General features: G+C 37.4%; 1 protein-coding gene and 1 non-coding gene across 2 annotated transcripts; one reads left to right on the forward strand and one right to left on the reverse strand.

The window, feature by feature from the left end:
• Positions 1-2,391: 2,391 nt before the first annotated feature.
• On the forward strand, positions 2,392-2,793 carry LOC141660455 (uncharacterized). Its single transcript, XM_074467441.1, has one exon. The coding sequence runs from the start codon at positions 2,392-2,394 to the stop codon at positions 2,791-2,793; it is 402 nt and encodes a 133-aa protein (XP_074323542.1).
• An 11,968-nt stretch (positions 2,794-14,761) lies between these two features.
• Positions 14,762-14,868, reverse strand: LOC141662314 (small nucleolar RNA R71). The gene has a single exon (XR_012550435.1). It is a non-coding gene; the product is annotated as a small nucleolar RNA R71 (small nucleolar RNA).
• Between the last annotated feature and the right edge of the window lie 4,506 nt (positions 14,869-19,374).

Genomic DNA, 19,374 nt, shown 5'->3' on the forward strand with positions numbered 1-19,374 from the left:
TCATAAGGAGGATAAGGCATGGGTTATGAATGGAGGTCCATGGAGTTTTGATAATGCGTTGTTATTAATTGAGGAGATACTAGAAGGCGAGGAACCGTTGAAAGCGCCCCTATGGTCTCTGAATATATGAATTTAGATATAGACTTTGCAAGTGAATTTATGTCGGAAGCTGTGGGGGTGCAACATGGGAATTTCTTTGGAATGTTCATTATGTATGATAGCAAAAATAGTAGCAGCATTTGGAGAGAGTATATGCATATCAAGGTGAGAATTAACGTCATACACCTCTAAAAAGAAAGAAGAAAATAAAGAGGAAGAACGGTTCTGAGTTTGTGGTATCATGCAAATATGAACAGTTAGGTGATTTTTGTTTTGCGTATGGTCTAGTCTCCCATACGGAGAGATTTTGCAGACTTACTTTGGATAGCAGAGAAGAGGGTTCATCCAAGGAATGTGGTACATGTTTGCGTGCACCGTCACAGCGTGGCGGGGTCAGAGCGGTAGAAAGTGGTTGAGAGATGAGGATGATGCGGATTGGGCGTCAAGATTTGAGAGAGATACTAATATTCCGAGTTTTCCGGGAGAGAATCAAGGAGGATATTATTCTGGCACTACCGAAAGGAGAGACCCCAGGAGAGATGGGGGAAATTCAAATAAACTTATTATATATGATAAAAATGGGGGGAAAGTGTCTAGGGGCCAGATTTAACTAACATTCTATCTATTGGGTTTGAGGAGGTGGAAACAAAAGGGCTGGAATTAAATGTTAGAAAGAGGATAAGAAGTGATCCAGAAACAGGATTAATTATAAACGTAGATGCTTCATTACCAAATATTAATAAAATAGGAGATGTTGAATCAGAAAAGGAAACTAGGATTTCTGGAGTGGATTTCTCAGTAACCAATGACACTGTTTTGGCTACGCTTGCGAGGCAAGCTAGCCGCCCATTATGAATTACTTAAGCTGGAATTGCAGGGGTTCGGGTAACCCCGTGCAATTCATTTATTTGGAGATTTGATCAAATCTCATAACCAAAATTTCATTTTTTATCAGAAACTCTTGTTGGTAGTAAGGATATTGAAGGCATTGCTGAGAAGTTTGGGTATTCTAGTTCGTTTACTGTCGATAAAGTTGGTAGAAGTGGAGGGCTACAAATATTATGAAAGTGATTAGTAACATGTAATGTAGTGGATTCATCTTTAAATCATATAGATGTTCATGTGATGGAAAGTTTAAGACCAAGTTGGAGGTTAACATGCTATTATGGCTATCCAGAAGCATCAAGTAGACAGGAAGCATGGGATATGTTGAGGAGATTGGTGCAGGATAATAATTTACCTTGGTGTATATTTGGTGATTTTAATGAGCTTCTTTTTGAAGCTGACAAGAAGGGTCTTCATCCACATCCTCAACATTTAATGAATGATTTTCGAATGGTAATAGAGGACTGTAGCTTGAATGAATTAGACCTGGTGGGTGGTGAGTTTACATGGGAGAAAAGTAGAGGGAGTCCAAGGTGGGTTACATAGCGGCTTGATAGGGCATTTACAAATTCTGAATGGTGGCAGAAATTCCCTCTCTGTAAGTTAACTGTAACTCATACTATCAGCTCTGATTATGATCCAATAATTATGGAACCTGTGTATATAAACCATTCTAGGAAGCAGTTTCGGTTTATATTTGAAAATACCTGGCTAAGTGAACCAAATTTCAAAAAGAGGTAACTGAGTATTGGAAGTCGTTACCATTTATGCATATGCTTCCAAACTTTTTGTCAGTATCTTCTTTTTTGGCAAAATGGGGTAGAAACGTTTTCCATTTAAAAAAAAATGCATAAATTCCTTTTTAAACAGAAACACAGCGTATGAAGGCTGAAAGTTTTATCTGTGAAGACGTAAGAGTCTTTCCTTCTTTTTGGGGTGCAATATGTGGTGGATTTCATCATGCTACATGTTTGAGTGATTATGAATTGATTTCAGGGGAATGTTTGTAAAGTATGTTATTGGTTTGATCTTAATTATAGTAAATGGCGGTGCACCAGAAAAGAGCTGCTGTGTTTGTTGCGGAAGCTGAAAATAATGTAGATACAGAGTCCTCGGATTCTGAGTTGGAATTTGATGAGGAAGATGAGATAAGACTAAGTGAACCTTCGGAAAATGCAATATACAACAGGGATGGTTTACTTGATAAGCTGGAAGACATCAGCTGGCCTGAGAACGTGGACTGCATACACAAGCTTTCTGTTGATGTGAATCAAGAGCAGGAGGTGGATGCTAATGATGACCTGGCACGAGAACTTGTTTTCTATACTCAGGCATTAGAGGGTATAAAGGAGGCCTTTCTGAAATTTCAGTCTATAGGACGCCCCTTTTTGACGCTATAGCGGTGCCATGGTAAAAAATGATACTCACTTGGACAAGGTCAAGGATCAGCTTCTGGCTGAGAAGAATAGGGTTAAAGAGGCCGAGGAGAGAAGAAAGGCAAGGGAAAACAGGAAAATTGCCAAGGAAGTAGAGGCGCAGAAACTTAGAGAAAAGGCTAAGCAGCAAAAAGAAGAGAAAAGATCTGCTAGGCAATTGCAGAAGGAGATGCAAGAGAGTGGCTTAAGTGGATCAGAAGAAGATGGTGATATAGGTTCAGCAGATGAAGACAGGAGTACATTTGAGAGTGATCCTTCTGTAGGCAAAGCAAAAGACCCTACAGGTAAGGGGAAAAAAGAAGCAGATAAGATGAGGAAGAACAGGGGGACTACAGAAATTCAAAGCATGGACTCGGAAGGAAGAAAAGTATGAAAAAGCAAAGTAACCACAAATGACACAATAGGAGGATTATAATATACAATATAAATTTAATATTGCCCAACATTTTATGATATATTTGATTCTTAGTAATTTAATTCAATACATGCTAAGGATTGAGGATTAATACATATTTGAATGAATATTATTACATATGGAAGTAAGCCTCGATTCGACTTGTGAAAAAATCAAATTTTAAAATTCATACCTATTTGAAATAATTTGATGATATAATCTTGTAGAGCTCCTCGAGAGCTTCGATTTGGTTACAAACATCACTGTTTTGCTTTCCAGATCAATTCAAAATCATGCTTTGAAAAACATAAACCCTAATTTTCAGAGAATAATCTGTTTTTTCTGATTTTTTTATGATTTTTATATGATTAAATAATAATTAAATAATAGACAAATGGTATTTATAGTTATAAAAATAATACCCCCAAAATTATTTAGGGCCAAATTATAACATTTAATAAAAATAATTAGTCCAAAATTAAAAATTAACGGGGAATAATTTTTAATCCAAAAAATACAAAAATTAGGGCAAAAATTCCTAAAAATTACGATTAATCCAAAACTGCAAACATATTAAACATTTGAAAGTCCCACAAATTTATAAAAATAATAATATGAGTTTTATGGGGTTCTAAGCACCCGTAGGAGCCCGAAAAAAAATCATTTTCCACAGAACGAGATATTTTCTAAATAACTGGATGTTCGGAAAATCAATATGGTATATGCCATATTATACAAAATAAAGCCAATTGCCCTATATGAAATATCAGCTAATAAAACAAAATCTGGATAGTATAATTTTTAATATAAATCCATTTAACACGTAATAAAATACCCGAAAAATATCTTAAACCACACAGAACACATATAGCGCATAACAACTAACCTTTTATGACCAATCATAATTTATTGTATCATAATTTACATAATACCTATTTAATATAATATAAAACATTCATAATTTCCCGATCGTTACAATTTTGATAATCAAAGTGTCATTGTAATGACAAGAAATCCAGTACAACATTCTATGACTAAATATATCAGCATAAGGTATTATTTCATAAGGGAATATGTAATGGAAGATACTGTGTAGTTGCACTTTGTGCCTACAGATCAGGAGTTATCAGATATCTTCACCAAACCATTTTGTGAAGCAACTTTTACAAGACTGGTAAATAAATTGGGAATGATTACAGGACATTTCTCAAACTCTGAAGGATGAAAAATGATCTGTAAATAGGCAAATATGATCAGAGTTTGGTATCTTATACTTATGTATCAGTATTTCTTAAAGTTTGATAACTGTGATAAACACTGATGTCATGTATTCATGCTATTTGTTATTAAATTTTTTTAAGTCAAGCTTAAATCCTGATAGTTAAACTATGAAGGTAGTTGCATGATAAACTCTGATAGATAAGTCCTGATATTTTTCAAAGTTGAATTGACTAATAAGTACTGACTGTAGCTAGTTAAATACTGATATTGGTCAAATCCTGATTGACTATTATATTCTAATAATATTTTGAATTTATTAAAAGTACGCTTTTGGTCAATATTTTATTTAGAGTATTGAAATAGTAATTTAGTGGGTAAATTTAAGTGAATACAGTTGTTATTTGATGGCGTGAGAATAGGTAAAATGATTGAGTAATCTACCAAACATTACTTCTGGTAATTGTGCATGTATTAATGTCATAATTGCATGTGTCCATGATTACTTTTCAATCAATAAACTTATGCCACATATCCCACAAAGGTAAAACGTTTCTCAGTAGTGGAGTAGGGTGGTAAACAAAATCAATTTTTGATTTCTAATTATCACTTTATCAATTTCTGATTAACTTTCACCCTCTTACTCTCATTCTCTCTTGAGCCTAAACTCTGAATCCCTAAATCAGTTTTTAAGCAAATTTCCTACAGAAAATCATGTCTTCACCTGCTGCTTCTAAGCCTTTCAACTATGGTGGTGCCAAATTCTACACAAATAACTACGTTGCCATTCTGGACAACAATTGAATCAATCTTGATTTTCATAATTTTCAAGATTTCTTAAGGTCGAGTGAAGTTGGGTTTGCTCTCACAACTCCAACAACTGTTTCTGGAGATCAAGTTCTAGCTCTATGGAGAACTGATTTATATGATGATGGAGGTGATTCAGGCACTCCAAGCATCATTTTTTAATTTGATAACCAGAGGAAGGTTGTCACTCCTCAAACAGTTCGTGATGCTCTTCATCTCCCTCCTCCTAATTCTTATGCAATATTTTTGGGAGATGCTGAAATGAGAAGATTCTTCACTGAGATTGGCTATAACAAAGTGTTAGTCACAAAGTATCGTAGAAGGGGGGGGGTTGAATACAATGCCTACAATCTTTTTTCGTTTTATGTTCTCCGTTAATTATACGGAATCAAAATAGGAAAGAAACAATTCGAGGAATATATTGTTTTATTAATATAAACCTTAAAGTTGCTACAATCTAATCAAATAAATGATTATCTACAATAAATTCAGTAGCACAACTTTGTGTTTACAAGCTCAATAAATATGGTCTTTAATGGAGCTCTCCTAATACACTTTCTGTTTGCTAAAGAAGATAACCAAATGAAAAAAATATTCATTTGCTGCTTTTAGTCTTCAATTTCTATTGGCCAGGTGGCATAATTGTATCCACAAAAATCCCTTGAATTGCTGCATTTGTTCTTCAAAATAAACTCCAAATGGTAACTGGTGACCAGAGGGTAAAACATGTTTGGTCCTAACTTGCGACCACAGGATAAGCCTTAGAAAATGTTCTTAACTTCTAACCTGCGACAACAAGGCAGAAATCTTGCCTTAGAATATTTCTTCACATTCTAAGCTGTGACCTCTAAGCTTCGACCATAAGGTATAGTGTAGGCCTTAGTAAATATTCACAACTGTCAACCTGCGACCACAAGGCATTGTGATTGCCTTAGAAAATTTTCACATCCTTTCAACTTGCAACCGCAAGGCATTGTGATTTCTGACTTAGAATATTTTCATAACCTTTCAACCTGCGACCACAAGGCATTGTAATTTCTGATTTAGAATATTTTCCCTCTATTTCCAATAGTTGTATAAAAGAAACATTTCTTCTGTGTTACTAAATTAACTCTTTTCTGGAATGTTGATGCTTGGTGCACTGGCCTGGTTAACAAACAACTAACATGAATTGATTTAATTTAATTTCTTTTGCAATACTGAGCTGATATATCTTGGATGATTATTCGTTGCTTCAATCACTGAAACCCTGATCTTCAATACTTGAAATCAAATCATTTCACTGACACTGGAAGTCCTTTGACATCTTATTCTTCATGGAGGCTTGAACATGTTAATGAACTTGTTCCCATGACTTGGTTATAGACTTAGAGCATTAATTCCATTGTTTAATTTTTTGTATTTATCCATTCTTCATCTTCAGGGTTCCTGTGCTTCACAATTTAATATTGTTTATCTGTTTATGTTACATACTGAGTTATAATTCCTCATTTACATATTATGTTACATTATACTTTACAATCTCCCCCTATTTCATTATTAGAGTTTGACAAGCAAATTCCTAAGGATAACTCAACTGACAATAAGAAAAAGTACAACCTTAAAACAGATAAAGGTAGTAAATGCATTCTGGATTACATATACAATTTCAGATTTCTTAAATTACAAATTACAAAGAAGTGTTCCTCTAGCCTGAACAAATTATCTATGTCTTCTTTGTTTTTTTCTTCTTGAGCTTCTTGCCTTGACTACCTTCTCCTTCTTGAGTGGATTAAATCTGAACAGACTTTCTCTTGGTAGTTTTCTTTATAGGATCTGTTGATGTTGTTGAGTCTGGAAGAGATGATCCTTTGCTTCCATTCAGAAGGTCATTCAGTCTAGCTTGGACCAAATCACGAGCTTCTAATTCAAGTGCATTAATGGGAGGTGGATTATTCAGTTCATTAAGCATCAACTGGAGATATCTGATCTTAGAGAACTTAAGAAACAGTTCAAACAACATATTAGATCTTTTTGCCATTACGAAGACTGTTAGCCTTTTAGGATGTCCTCGTACTCTCTCAATGTCATTGATCGATTCTTCTTTCATAACCTCATCAACTATCTGTATGATGGGAATCAAAGCAACCTTGTCTACCTTACATGTGGAAAGTTTTACATCCGTCAAGACTTGTTGTATTGCTTCTGATCTGCTTGTTCTGAAATCCTTGATCTTAATCCTTGATCCCCTTCATCATCAGTGCTAATGATAGGTTCACTATCTTTGAGAAGATTAATTTATGCCTCTCCATCTATAAATACCATCTCCTGAAAAGCTCTTTTCACTTTGTTCATGTCCTTCTCTAAGTCCTTGATTATCTTGCCATTGAAGCTGTAAGCTTATAGAACTTCAGCTGCTCTAAAGTCTGCTTATGATCTTTTAACTCCTAGTGCCTCCAGTTTTGCTCTTTTGCTCCTGAGTTGACTTTCCAGGAAAGTGAGTTGTAAAAAATGAATGGATCATATATGTTGATCATACATGGTGATGTTTTACATTTTTCCATCTGCAAATACCTTGATCACGAATGGATAAAAGAATGTTTGAGGAGACACATCCATTATCAACTTCCGAAACTTGTCTATGAAGTTTTCATTTTCATTCGATTTCAACCATGGAATCTTTGATGCAAGGACAAACAGTTCAACAATGTTTAGTTTCTTCAGGACACTTATGGAGATCTTTATTTGTATTACATCAATATAATTAATAGTGATTTTCCATCCATTCTTTAGAATATTCACAGTAGTACCGGTGATTATCCTATTGAACTGATCATAGAACTCATGAATATTGGGATAATCCTCTCTATACTTCTCCACAATGTTTAGAAGATTCTTGTTGCCAGGGTCTAACTTATGATAGTTTCATATTTGTCCATTCTCCTTTTTATCTCATCCTATTACCTTCCTCTCCTGTTAGCCCGAAGATATAATTTTCTTGCTTCTCTGGATTCCCTTCTCTGTATAGCTCTTTGCACTTTAGCTCTTGATCTTTCAATCTCTCCTTGAATTTTTTCATAAGATCGGTTGAATTTCTCTGGTAATCCATAGAACAAACAATCATCCGAGAAGGCATATTCATCTTCAAATTCCTCATCCTCATATATAATCTTTCTCTCTTCCGTCATCACTTCTTCAAATCTGAGTTCACACCCCTTAGGAACATCGCTCTCATCTATCTCTCTTTCCTCCAGTTCATACTATGAGAATAGGGGCTTTGGAGCATATATCTCCGATAGAAGATTCCTCTGAGTTGTAATGACTTTGCTCAGATGATCTTGTTTTGATGTTGATTGCTCCCCCTGAGTTATAGAACTCTTTTCAGCAGCATGTCATGACTTTAGTAACACCCTTTCATCAATCCCCTCTTCTTCTTGTTCTTTTTCTTCTTGTAGCTCATCTCCAAACTCATCATATCCAGAGTCAGCTACTTTTTCTTGGGTGACACATTTCTCCCCTTCAGTTGTGTTATCCTTCAGAGCTGGGGTTGATTGAGCAGGCAAGATCAAGACAGGGATCTCTTAGTAGATGGTTCTAAAACAGACACTTGCTTACTGACTGAGGTCTTTGCCCCAGTACTAGAAAGAGCTAATTCAGAGAAAATAGGGATTGACGCTTGCTTTCTAATTGAGATCTTTGGTTCAATATTGGAAAATGCCTTTCCTATTCCTGAGTGAGAAAGAGATTGCACCACGAATTCCCGTAAACTAGCAAATGATGCTTGTTGAAGTTCAAGTTATTTGGAAAGACGTGCAATCTGGTGATTCCTGATAGACAGTTCATCCTTGAGATATTGATCCTTGAGATCCAGTTGTTCTTTGAGATAGCTACCTATGAATGCTAACTGCTCTTCAAGGTAAGATTTAGTTACATATTTGGACATGTCTATAGGTATAGTTTGGGAAGTAGGTGTCTCATGGGCTTCTCAAAGTGTATCACTTAGCACTCTATCACCCGGTTTAGGGTTTTGTGTTTCACTTATCCTTACGGATACACTCCGCTCATAGCACCGAGATCCAGAAGATGTACCTGCAGGAAACACTTGAGTCATCCTTAAGGAGGCCAGCAGTGGTGCAATTGGAGTTCGAGATTCCCGATCCTTGTCCAAGACAAGTTGCATGTCATCATGAGACGACTAATCCAAAGTTAGAATCTCTGGGAGGATCACTGAGGCCGTCATATCTGGCATTTGTTCCCCAGATTCCTTTAATGTCGGTGAAGACGCTTTTCCCTTAGGATTACCAGTTGAATTTGATTTTGCGCCAATAGGTTGCTGATATGCACCTATTTCGGATCCCCTATCCGCAGATGCATCTAGGTTTATTAGTCCTGGGCAGGTAAGTATTGTGCTAGATGTGGTAGTGATTACAACACCCTCTTCTAACACATGTGAAGGAAGTTGATCCATTGAAGGATCTAGAACAGGATAGTCTAACTGTAATAAGGTTGAATGCCCTATTACCGTCAATACAACCTCACCAAATAAAGCTCTTATGATCGACTCATTTAAAGCTTCAAGATCTTTAACATTGGAGAGTGTGTTTGACTCAATACAGGATGTCGTGGCCGACGGGCGAATTTCAATAGACCCACCTTATTGAGAAGATGGATCCAGTGACTGTTTATTTGCCTTTTCAGCCATTGTATCCTTTTGGGAAGATACAAGGGAGGTTATAGTTTTCTTAGTGGGGGTACTGTTTTGCTTCGTTGGAGACAGAGATGTGGGTTCACTCAAAGTACCTTCCTTATTTGCTGCATCGTGTGCGGTTTCTACCTCTATACTTATAGGATCCTTATACTCCAGGGACTGGGCTAAGAGAGTTTGAGTTGTGTTTATAAGCTCTAGAGGGTGGTTATGAATTTTCGTAAAAACAAACTCACTTCCTCCTGAAAGTAATTTCTCTCGGGCAAGTTGTGTGTGAATGTCAGCAAGGTGAAGTGAATCAATATCAATTAAAGCATCAAACTAGTACTCATAGAAGATTCATTCATAGCTGTGAGGTCTGGCCTTTAAACATTTATTTCTAATTGAGTGGGCTCAGCTTCTTCTTGATGTTCAGTAGCTTCAGGTTGAGAAACCTCTTCTGACTGTTCATCACTAACAGGTTCTTGATCAACATCCATAGGCTGAGCGTTAGGGTTAGGCTGGGGATCTGCTTCATGTTCAGTCTCTGCTTATGCATCATCCTAATTTTTAGCATCAGTTTCTTGATTATCAGGTTCTTGATCATCATGTTCTTGATCATCTTCGGACTCAGAGACAGGTTCTGGAGCAATGGAGTCAAAGTATTATTGCATGAAGTCCGTCACATGAATGGGACTGCTGTTAGCATAAGGAGTCTTTCTTAGCATGGTAACCACCAATATTGAGGACAATTTTGGAAATTGTTCCATGTTGTCACTGTGAACAAGTTCTTGATGAGCCTCTTTGAGCTTGCCATTTAGAAAAATCTGGAGAAACCTGACATATACGATGTGATCTTGTTTAAGATTGGTTCTCCGGGATTTCTATCATGAATAAACGTCCAAAGTTGATTCGAAGGTTATGAGCAAAAGCTACTCCAATTTCCCTTATGAATTGTGTTATTCCATGAAATCCACCAGTCTTTGGAGACCAACAGAAGGATAGAATATTAAAGAACAAGTTCCAGGGTTTGGGTAGATGAATATTGTTGAAGTGTTTTGGAAGAGTGTCATTGGGCATGGTGCTCTTGATGGCTCTGAAGAAGCTATATAGTTCCCATTTCCGTGGTAATGGATCGAAATTATCTCAAGGAAGATATAGATATTCATTGAAATCATGATCAGTGATTTGAATTATTTCATCACTAATGAAAAATGAGAACCCTAGCCTGTCATCATCTGATGTGTCTTCAGTTGTACTGTGAATGTATATGAGGAGCTCAACATTCAATTGGACATTAGTAACTAAAGCATAGTGCACAATTGGGTGCTCATTTAGAAAATGAATCTATTTTTCAAAATCACCTAAATGAGCTGGATTACGTTTTACAACCGAGACCAAAAATTTGTTTACTATCTTAATATTATCCGCTATTACAAAAAATGAGAATAATATTTTGATCGTAAAATTAATTAATCGTGCACAAAAATTAAAACAATTAATTAAAGTCCAACACACAAATTTTTAGAGAACAAAATTTCAATTATTCGCATTGAGAGCAAAATAACCTAATTAACCAAGTAAAAGTGGTAACAAACAGTCCCTTAAACTAATGCAACCACAAATCGGGATCTCTCTGTTTAACCGGTGAAGACCCAAGTTTTTATAGTCTACAGAAAAGTCAAAGGCTGGGCTAAAATAATCTGTGATCAGTATGAATTTTGACAGAGTTTGGGTATACTAATATTCAATTAAAAAATTGCTCGTGTTCTCTCTCTTGAGTCTGTTAGGAGTGTGTGTATATAAAGAAATGAAAATGAAAGTCTGTTGATATATATACACATAGGAAAAAATAACAAAAAATTTGTTAAGTTCCAACCTGTGACTACAAGGACTTATGGGTCGCAAGTTAGACTTCACTTAAGTTCTAAGTCCTAACTTGCGACTACAGAGAAACTGTAGGTCGCAGATTAGAACTTGTACATAAACTGAGGTCCTAACTTGCGACTACAGGGTAAAAGAGGTCGCAGATTAGGAGTTGTGTTTTGTTTGAGTTAATCCTTACTTGCGACTACAAGGTAATTGAGGTCTCAGGTTAGGAGTTGGTTGAAAATTGAGTTCAAACTTACAACTTGCGACCACAAGGTAAGTGAGGTCGCAGGTTACAAGTTAGAACAAAATAGGCTACCAGCTCACTTGAATAAATTTTTTGATTTACACAACATATTTTGTTAATCATTTTATTAAATTTCTTCTGTTCATAAAAGAAAAAGATTGATAAATTTAAAACAAATGTTTTGCACAAAATAAGATATGAATTAAATGAATTTTATAAATATGGATTTATTTAAAATTCATTACATTGATAATACACAATTTCATTTATAATTAAATAAATATTATTATTACTTTGACAATAATTATATCTTTATGACATAAAATATGCTGTTTTGTTTCAAAATAACTTTAATGAACCTCTTTAAATATTAAATAATTTAAAGTCCACTAAAATTAATAAATCACAACTTTGATTATTAAAAATGAAACTTTTATCATTGAATTGATAAAGTCTCAATTAAATCAAATCAAAATTATGCTTCCATATTTTACTCATAACTTAACCAATTATGATTAAATTATTTTCAAACAATTTATCAATATAAGTGTGCTAAAATATTTATCAATTAGATGCAAGCACACAAATATTTGAACTACGAGAAATAAATAATGACACATAATTCAAGGTAAATTGCAGTTATTGACTTCTAATTTATTATTTAGAAAGATTTAACATTCCATGTTCACTAACCAACTTAGAGAAAGTATTTTCATCAAGTGGTTTTGTGAAGATGTCTGCAATTTTATCCTGTGTGTGGGTACAAAATGTAGTTCCACAGTGCCATTGGTGATATGCTCTCTGATTAAGTGATACCTGATATCAATATGCTTTGTCCTTAAGTGCTGAACTGAATTGTAAGAGATTGCTATGGCACTAGTATTGTCGCAGAATATTGGAATCTTTGACATCAACAGACCATAATCCCGAAGTTGGTTCCTCATCCACAAGATTTGAGCACAACAGCTTCCAACAACTATATATTCAGCTTCAACAGTAGATGTGGATACTGAGTGTTGCTTCTTTCTATGCCAGGTGATAAGTGGCATTTTATACCACTTAGAACATCTTATAATAGCTTAAGTTGGTGTCTTGAAATCAAGTATTTTGTGTATTTGATGCGTTTTTCTAGTGTTTGTGCATTTCAGGGTATTAGTTGCATTTCGGGGGAGAATTCATCAAAAATAAGCCTTGACATGTGTCTAACATTGCAAGAGGGAAGAGATGAGTAGATTACAGCGAAGAAACGGAGCAAAAACAGACCATTTTCCAGTAGGGGTCTGAGCGCCCGCTCATCTATGCTGAGCGGTCGCGCAGGAAGCTGAGCGCCCGCTCAGTTATGCTGAGCGGCGCAGGGACAGAAAATCAGATTTATTATTTTAGACTCCTATTTCTGTTTGGCTTCCAACTTCTGAGTAATCTGAGTTTTATGGGCCTCCTATATAAGTAAATTTCAGAGACGTTTCACGTGTGTTGGATCATAGTATTAATCAAGGAGCGAAGGAGATAAGGAAGAAGACCGTTTTAGCACACCGCAACGAAGAGGAAGCATATTTTCTTGTGATTCTTTATTTCGTTGTAACGTTGGATGCTAGTTTTTTTTGCTTTGAACCTATTTACTCTTGTGACGTACTCTGGTTTAATATAATTAGTTTAGTTATTATTCTTTTGTGTTTATTTATCATGTTTTCATATGAACCCATGATGACGATAAGTGCTAGCATGGACTAATCGTGATCATGGGGTCGTAACGGATTTACTATGGAATTCTTTAGTTAGTTGTTTAATACCTTAGTGTGTGATGATTGTATGATATCTAGTATTGGTGTGTATTCGTCTTATGGGCGTCCCGAATATATAAGATAGGGTGTTAATCTCTTGTGAAGCGACGGTGGATCTCGAGATTTAGAACTTGCCATGCTAGCATAGGTTCATGTACGAGTCTGCATGATTAGTGGGTAACTCTAACCGTTTTATTCGCCCTGTATAATCAAAAGGAATAACTTGTTCTTAAATCATTATGTTGGTAATTTCTGTAGACATATAGGGACTCAATATAATTGATGCCTATTCAACTTCTATCTTAATTGTGGATGTTTGGTAGAATGGTATTAGTACAATGAAAGTTGGCTTTTATCAGTTTCGTGTTATTCGATTAATATCATCACTGTTGCTTGCTAAGGGTAATAACAATGACTATTGAAGGAAGTAGTAATGAAGTTGTGATCTCATGAGTGTTTTAATATTGTTAATTCGAAGTGTTAATTAAGTGATTAATTTTAATAGTTAATTGTAGTTAATAATTAGTTACTTAAATCTAAGTGTTATTGTCTTAACATTGAGAAGTAATCATACATTGGTGAGTGAGTTTAATTGAACATAATTAGTCTGAGTCTCTGTGGGAACGAACTAGAAAGTATTCTATATTACTTGCGAATGCGTATACTTGCGTGAATATTAGCGCGTGTTTTTGCCCTAACAAGTTTTTGGCGCCGCTGCCGAGGACTCGGCATATTTTTTTAGTTTATGTACTTACCATCATTGGTCATTATGACTCAGTGATTAAGACGTGTTACTTATTATTTTCGGTTGTGTTTCAGGTACTTTAGCGAGCATTTATGCAAACTCGTTCTCGTACTCGCAAGAGGACTTTAGATACAGTTGAGGAGACAGACGAAGTTCTTGATATTCCGGAGAAGATAGATTTTAAAGATTCGGATTCAGGAAGTGAGCAGAAGGAGCTAGTAATCATGGGTGATCGTATTGTTCCGGCAGATCCAGCTCTTATGGACTTTTCTCGGCCTAAAATTGATGACATTCAGTCAAGCATTCTTCATCCGGCTATCCAAGCTAACACCTTTGAAATCAAGCCAGGCACTATTCAGATGGTGCAGAACTCTGTTTCTTTTGGAGGAGCTGCGACTGAAGACCCCAACATGCACATAAGGAGTTTTGTCGAGATCTGCAGTACTTTCAAATATAATGGTGTGACTGATGAGGCTATCAAGCTGAGGCTTTTCCCATTCTCACTGAGGGATAAAGCTAAGGACTGGTTACATTCTGAACCAGCTGGGTTCATCACTACTTGGCAAGATCTTGCGCAAAAGTTTCTGGTAAAGTTTTATCCAATGGCAAAGACTGCTGCTATGAGGAGTGCTCTTACTCAATTTGCGCAGCAACCTACAGAATCTATGTGCGAAGCTTGGGAGCGCTACAAGGAAATGTTGAGAAAGTGTCCACATCATGGAATGCCCGATTGGATGGTGATCACTGGTTTCTATAATGGTTTAGGGGCCCAATTTCGGCCCATGCTCGATGCAGCAGCTGGAGGCGCCTTGTGGGCCAAAAGCTATAGTAAGGCTTATAATCTTATTGAGACTATGACAGCAAATGAGCATCAAAACCCAACTCAAAGGATGATGCCTGGGAAGGTAGCAGGTATTCTGGAAGTCGATGCAGCCACCGCTATTGCAGCGCAGCTCCAAGCGCTGTCTATGAAGGTCGATTCTCTAGCTACCTATGGAGTCAATCAAATAGCTATGGTCTGTGAGCTTTGTGCAAGTTCTCATGCTACGGATCAGTGTTCTCTTGTTAACGAATCTGTTCAGTATGTGAACAATTATCAGCGACAACAACAACCTGTGCCAGCTACTTATCATCCTAATAATAGAAATCATCCAAATTTCAGCTGGGGTAATAATCAGAATGCTATTCAGCCACCATATCAGCAAGGTGTGAGTAAATAGTTCAATCCACCTGGATTCCAGCAACCACAGCAGTATGCTCAAAGGCAATCATATCCTCAACAGGGAGGTGCAGCTGCACCCACTAGTGCTGATTTTGAGGAACTTAAGCTGTTGTGCAAGAGTCATGCAGTGTCGATCAAGACCTTGGAAAATCAAATCGGTCAAATAGCCAATGCAGTGCTCAATCGTTAACCTGGCACACTTCCCAGTGACACGGAAGTGCCAGGCAGTAAAGAAGCTAAAGAGCAAGTCAAGGCTATTACCTTAAGGTCTGGGAAAGTTGCTGATGCTGAAAAGGCAAAAGAAGGAGAAGCTGAAGTTGGAGATGAAGAAGCTAAGCAAAAGGAGAAAGCGGCGGAACCAAGGAAGACTACTGTTGAACACACTCTGCCTGAGGGTAATATAGGGGAGAAATAGCTCTATCCTCCTCCACCTTTCCCTAAGAGATTGCAACAACAAAAGCTGGATAAGCAGTTCGGTAAGTTTCTGGAGGTGTTCAAGAAACTTCACATCAATATACCTTTCGCTCAGGTTCTGGAGCAAATGCCTAGTATTCTTTCAAGGAAGGTGAAACTGGATGACCTTGAGACCGTTGCTCTAACGGAAGAATGCAGTGTTGTGCTGCAACAAAAGTTACCTCCAAAGCTTAAAGATCCAGGTAGCTTCACCATTCCTTGCACCATTGGCAAGTTGTCTTTTGACAAGTGCCTTTGCGATTTGGGAGCAAGCATAAATCTGATGCCGTTGTCGATCTTTAAAAAGTTGGATTACCCTGATCCAAAGCCCACCTACATGTCTCTACAATTGGCTGATCGTTCTATTACTTACCCAAGAGGCATAGTGGAGGATGTGCTAGTCAAGGTGGATAAGTTCTTCTTTCCTGCAGACTTTGTTATTCTGGATTTTGAGGAAGATAAGAAGATTCCCATAATCTTGGGAAGACCTTTCTTGGCCACTGGCCATACCTTGATATATGTGCAGAAAGGTGAACTTACAATGTGGGTGCAGGATCAAGATGTGACCTTCAATGTATTCAAAGCAATGAAATTCCCTACAGAAGATGAGGAGTGCTTAAAAGTGGATGCGATTGATTCCGCGATTACTTCAAAACTCGATCATATGCTAATATCTGATGCATTGGAAAAGGCCTTAGTGGGGGATTTTGACACTGATGATGAAGATGGCAACGAGCAATTACAATATCTTAATGCTTCTCCCTGGAGGCGAAAGCTGGACATGCCGTTTGAATCTCTTGGTACTTCTGACCTCAAAAATGCTGAAGGAAAGCTCAAACCATCAATTGAGGAGGCACCCACCTTGGAGCTTAAGTCATTTCCTGAACACTTGAGGTATGCTTTTTTAGGTGATACATCTACATTACCTGTTACTATTGCATCTGACCTTTCAGGTAGTGAGGAGGACAAACTCTTAAGGATTTTGAGAGAATTCAAATCGGCTATTGGATGGACCATAGCAGATATCAAAGGGATCAACCCTTCATATTGTATGCATAAGATTCTGCTAGAGGAAGGTAGTAAGCCAACTGTTGAGCAACAGCGCAGACTTAATCCTATCATGAAAGAGGTGGTGATGAAAGAAATTCTGAAGTGGCTAGATGCAGGAATCATTTATCCTATTTCTGACAGTTCTTGGGTGAGTCCCGTGCAATGTGTGCTTAAGAAAGGAGCTATTACTGTGGTAGCAAATGAGAAGAACGAGCTCATCCCCACTAGAACAGTCATAGGATGGAGAGTATGCATGGACTACCGAAAGTTGAACAAGGCCACGGGGAAGGATCACTTCCCTCTTCCGTTTATTGATTAGATGCTTGACAGGTTGGCTGTTCATGAGTATTATTGTCTTCTGGATGGCTACTCGGGGTATAATCAGATTTGTATTACACCAGAGGATCAAGAAAAGACTACCATCACTTGTCCATTTGGCACGTTTGCTTTTCGCAGAGTTTCGTTTGGGTTATGTGGCGCACCAGCCACTTTTCAGAGATGTATGATGGCTATATTCTCTGACATGATTGGGAGTAATGTTGAGGTGTTCATGGACGACTTCTCCATCTTTGGACATTCGTATGATGAATGTTTGAGTAATCTTCATACCGTGCTCAAAAGGTGTGTGGAAACTAATTTGGTGCTCAATTGGAAAAAATGTCATTTTATGGTGCGTGAAGGCATTATTCTTGGGCATAAGGTCTCTAGCAAGGGTCTTGAGGTGGATAAAGCCAAGTTGGGAGTCATTGAAAATCTTCCACCACCTATTTCAGTGAAAGGAATCCGTAGTTTTCTTGGTCATGCGGGTTTTTATCGGTGTTTCATCAAGGACTTTTCGAAGATATCTAAGCCGCTGTGCAACTTTCTTGAGAAGGATGTGCCTTTTAAATTTGATGATGAATGTTTGACGACATTCGAGACTCTTAAGAAGAGTTTAATCACTACACCAGTTATTACAGCACCGGATTGGACAGAGCCTTTTGAGATGATGTGTGATGCGAGTGATTAGGCGGTAGGCACAGTTCTTGGGCAGCGCAAGAATAATCTCTTTCATGTGGTCTACCATGCTAGCAAGACCTTAAATGGGGCCCAATTGAACTACACCACTACTGAGAAGGAGCTCTTGGCTATAGTCTTTGGTTTCGAGAAATTTTGATCTTATCTGCTTGGGACAAAAGTGAGAGTATTCACTGATCATGCGGCCATTCGCTATTTGGTTTCCAAGAAGGATTCGAAGCCGAGACTCATTCATTGGGTGCTCTTACTACAGGAATTTGAGTTAGAGATCAAGGATCGAAAATGTACTGATAATCAAGTAGCTGACCATCTCTCTAGATTGGAGAATCCCGAGTCTACTTCACATGATAAGACATTGATCAACGAATCTTTTCCGGATGAGCAGTTGTTCGCAGTTCAGGAGGAAGAGCCATGGTTCGCAGATATTGTGAATTATCTTGTCAGCAATATAATGCCTCCTAATTTGACCACAGCTCAAAAGAAGAAGTTTCTGCATGAGGTGAAGTGGTATATGTGGGATGAACCGTATTTGTTTAGACAGGGAGCTGACCAGATCATCAGGAGATGTATCCCATTCTGTGAGACGGAGGGGATATTACGAGACTGCCACTCCACAGTTTATGGAGGACACTATAGTGGTGAGAAGACAACAACTCGTATCCTGCAAGCAGGTTTTTTCAGGCCTACTTTTTTTAAGGATTCTCATCAGTTTGTTTTAAGGTGTGCTCGTTGCCAAAGAGTGGGAAATTTGACGAGAAAGGATGAGATGCCGTTAAATGTGATGCTTGAAATCGAGGTCTTTGATGTTTAGGGAATCGATTTCATGGGGCCTTTTGTCTCGTCCTGCAATAATCAGTACATCTTGCTGACAGTCGATTATGTCTCAAAATGGGTAGAAGTCAAAGCTCTACCAACAAATGATGCAAAGGCAGTGTTGAATTTTCTTTATAAGCAGATTTTCACAAGGTTTGGAATGCCACGAGTAATCATAAGTGATGAAGGGTCGCATATCTGCAACCGTAAGTTCACTTCTATGATGCAGCGTTATAATGTGAATCATCGAGTTGCTACTACCTATCGTCCGCAAACAAATGGTCAAGCGGAAGTGTCTAACAGAGAGATCAAGCGCATTCTAGAGAAGGTTGTTTGTCCGTCAAGGAAGTATTGGTCTTTAAAGCTCGATGAAGCTGTTTGGGCTTACAGAACAGCATACAGAACTCCACTTGGTATGTCCTCGTTTCAACTGGAGTATGGTAAGGGATGTCATTTACCTGCGGAGCTTGAGCATAAGGCCTATTGCGCGTTAAAAAAGTTGAACCTGGATCTAGATGTAGCTGGAAAAAAGCGAATGCTTCAGCTTAATGAACTTGATGAATTTCGATTCCAAGCGTACGAGAACAACAAAATGTAAAAGGAAAAGGTGAAAAGGTGGCACGATAGGAAGCTACATCCTAAGTTATTCATGCCGGGGCAACAAGTTCTCTTATT

This window comes from Apium graveolens, chromosome 5 (assembly GCF_009905375.1).
Source record: "Apium graveolens cultivar Ventura chromosome 5, ASM990537v1, whole genome shotgun sequence".
Classification (NCBI taxonomy): domain Eukaryota; kingdom Viridiplantae; phylum Streptophyta; class Magnoliopsida; order Apiales; family Apiaceae; genus Apium; species Apium graveolens.

Bases quoted from the DNA above. Each gene is read 5' to 3' on its own strand.
- LOC141660455 (XM_074467441.1), top strand. From the start codon at position 2,392: ATGGTAAAAAATGATACTCACTTGGACAAGGTCAAGGATCAGCTTCTG.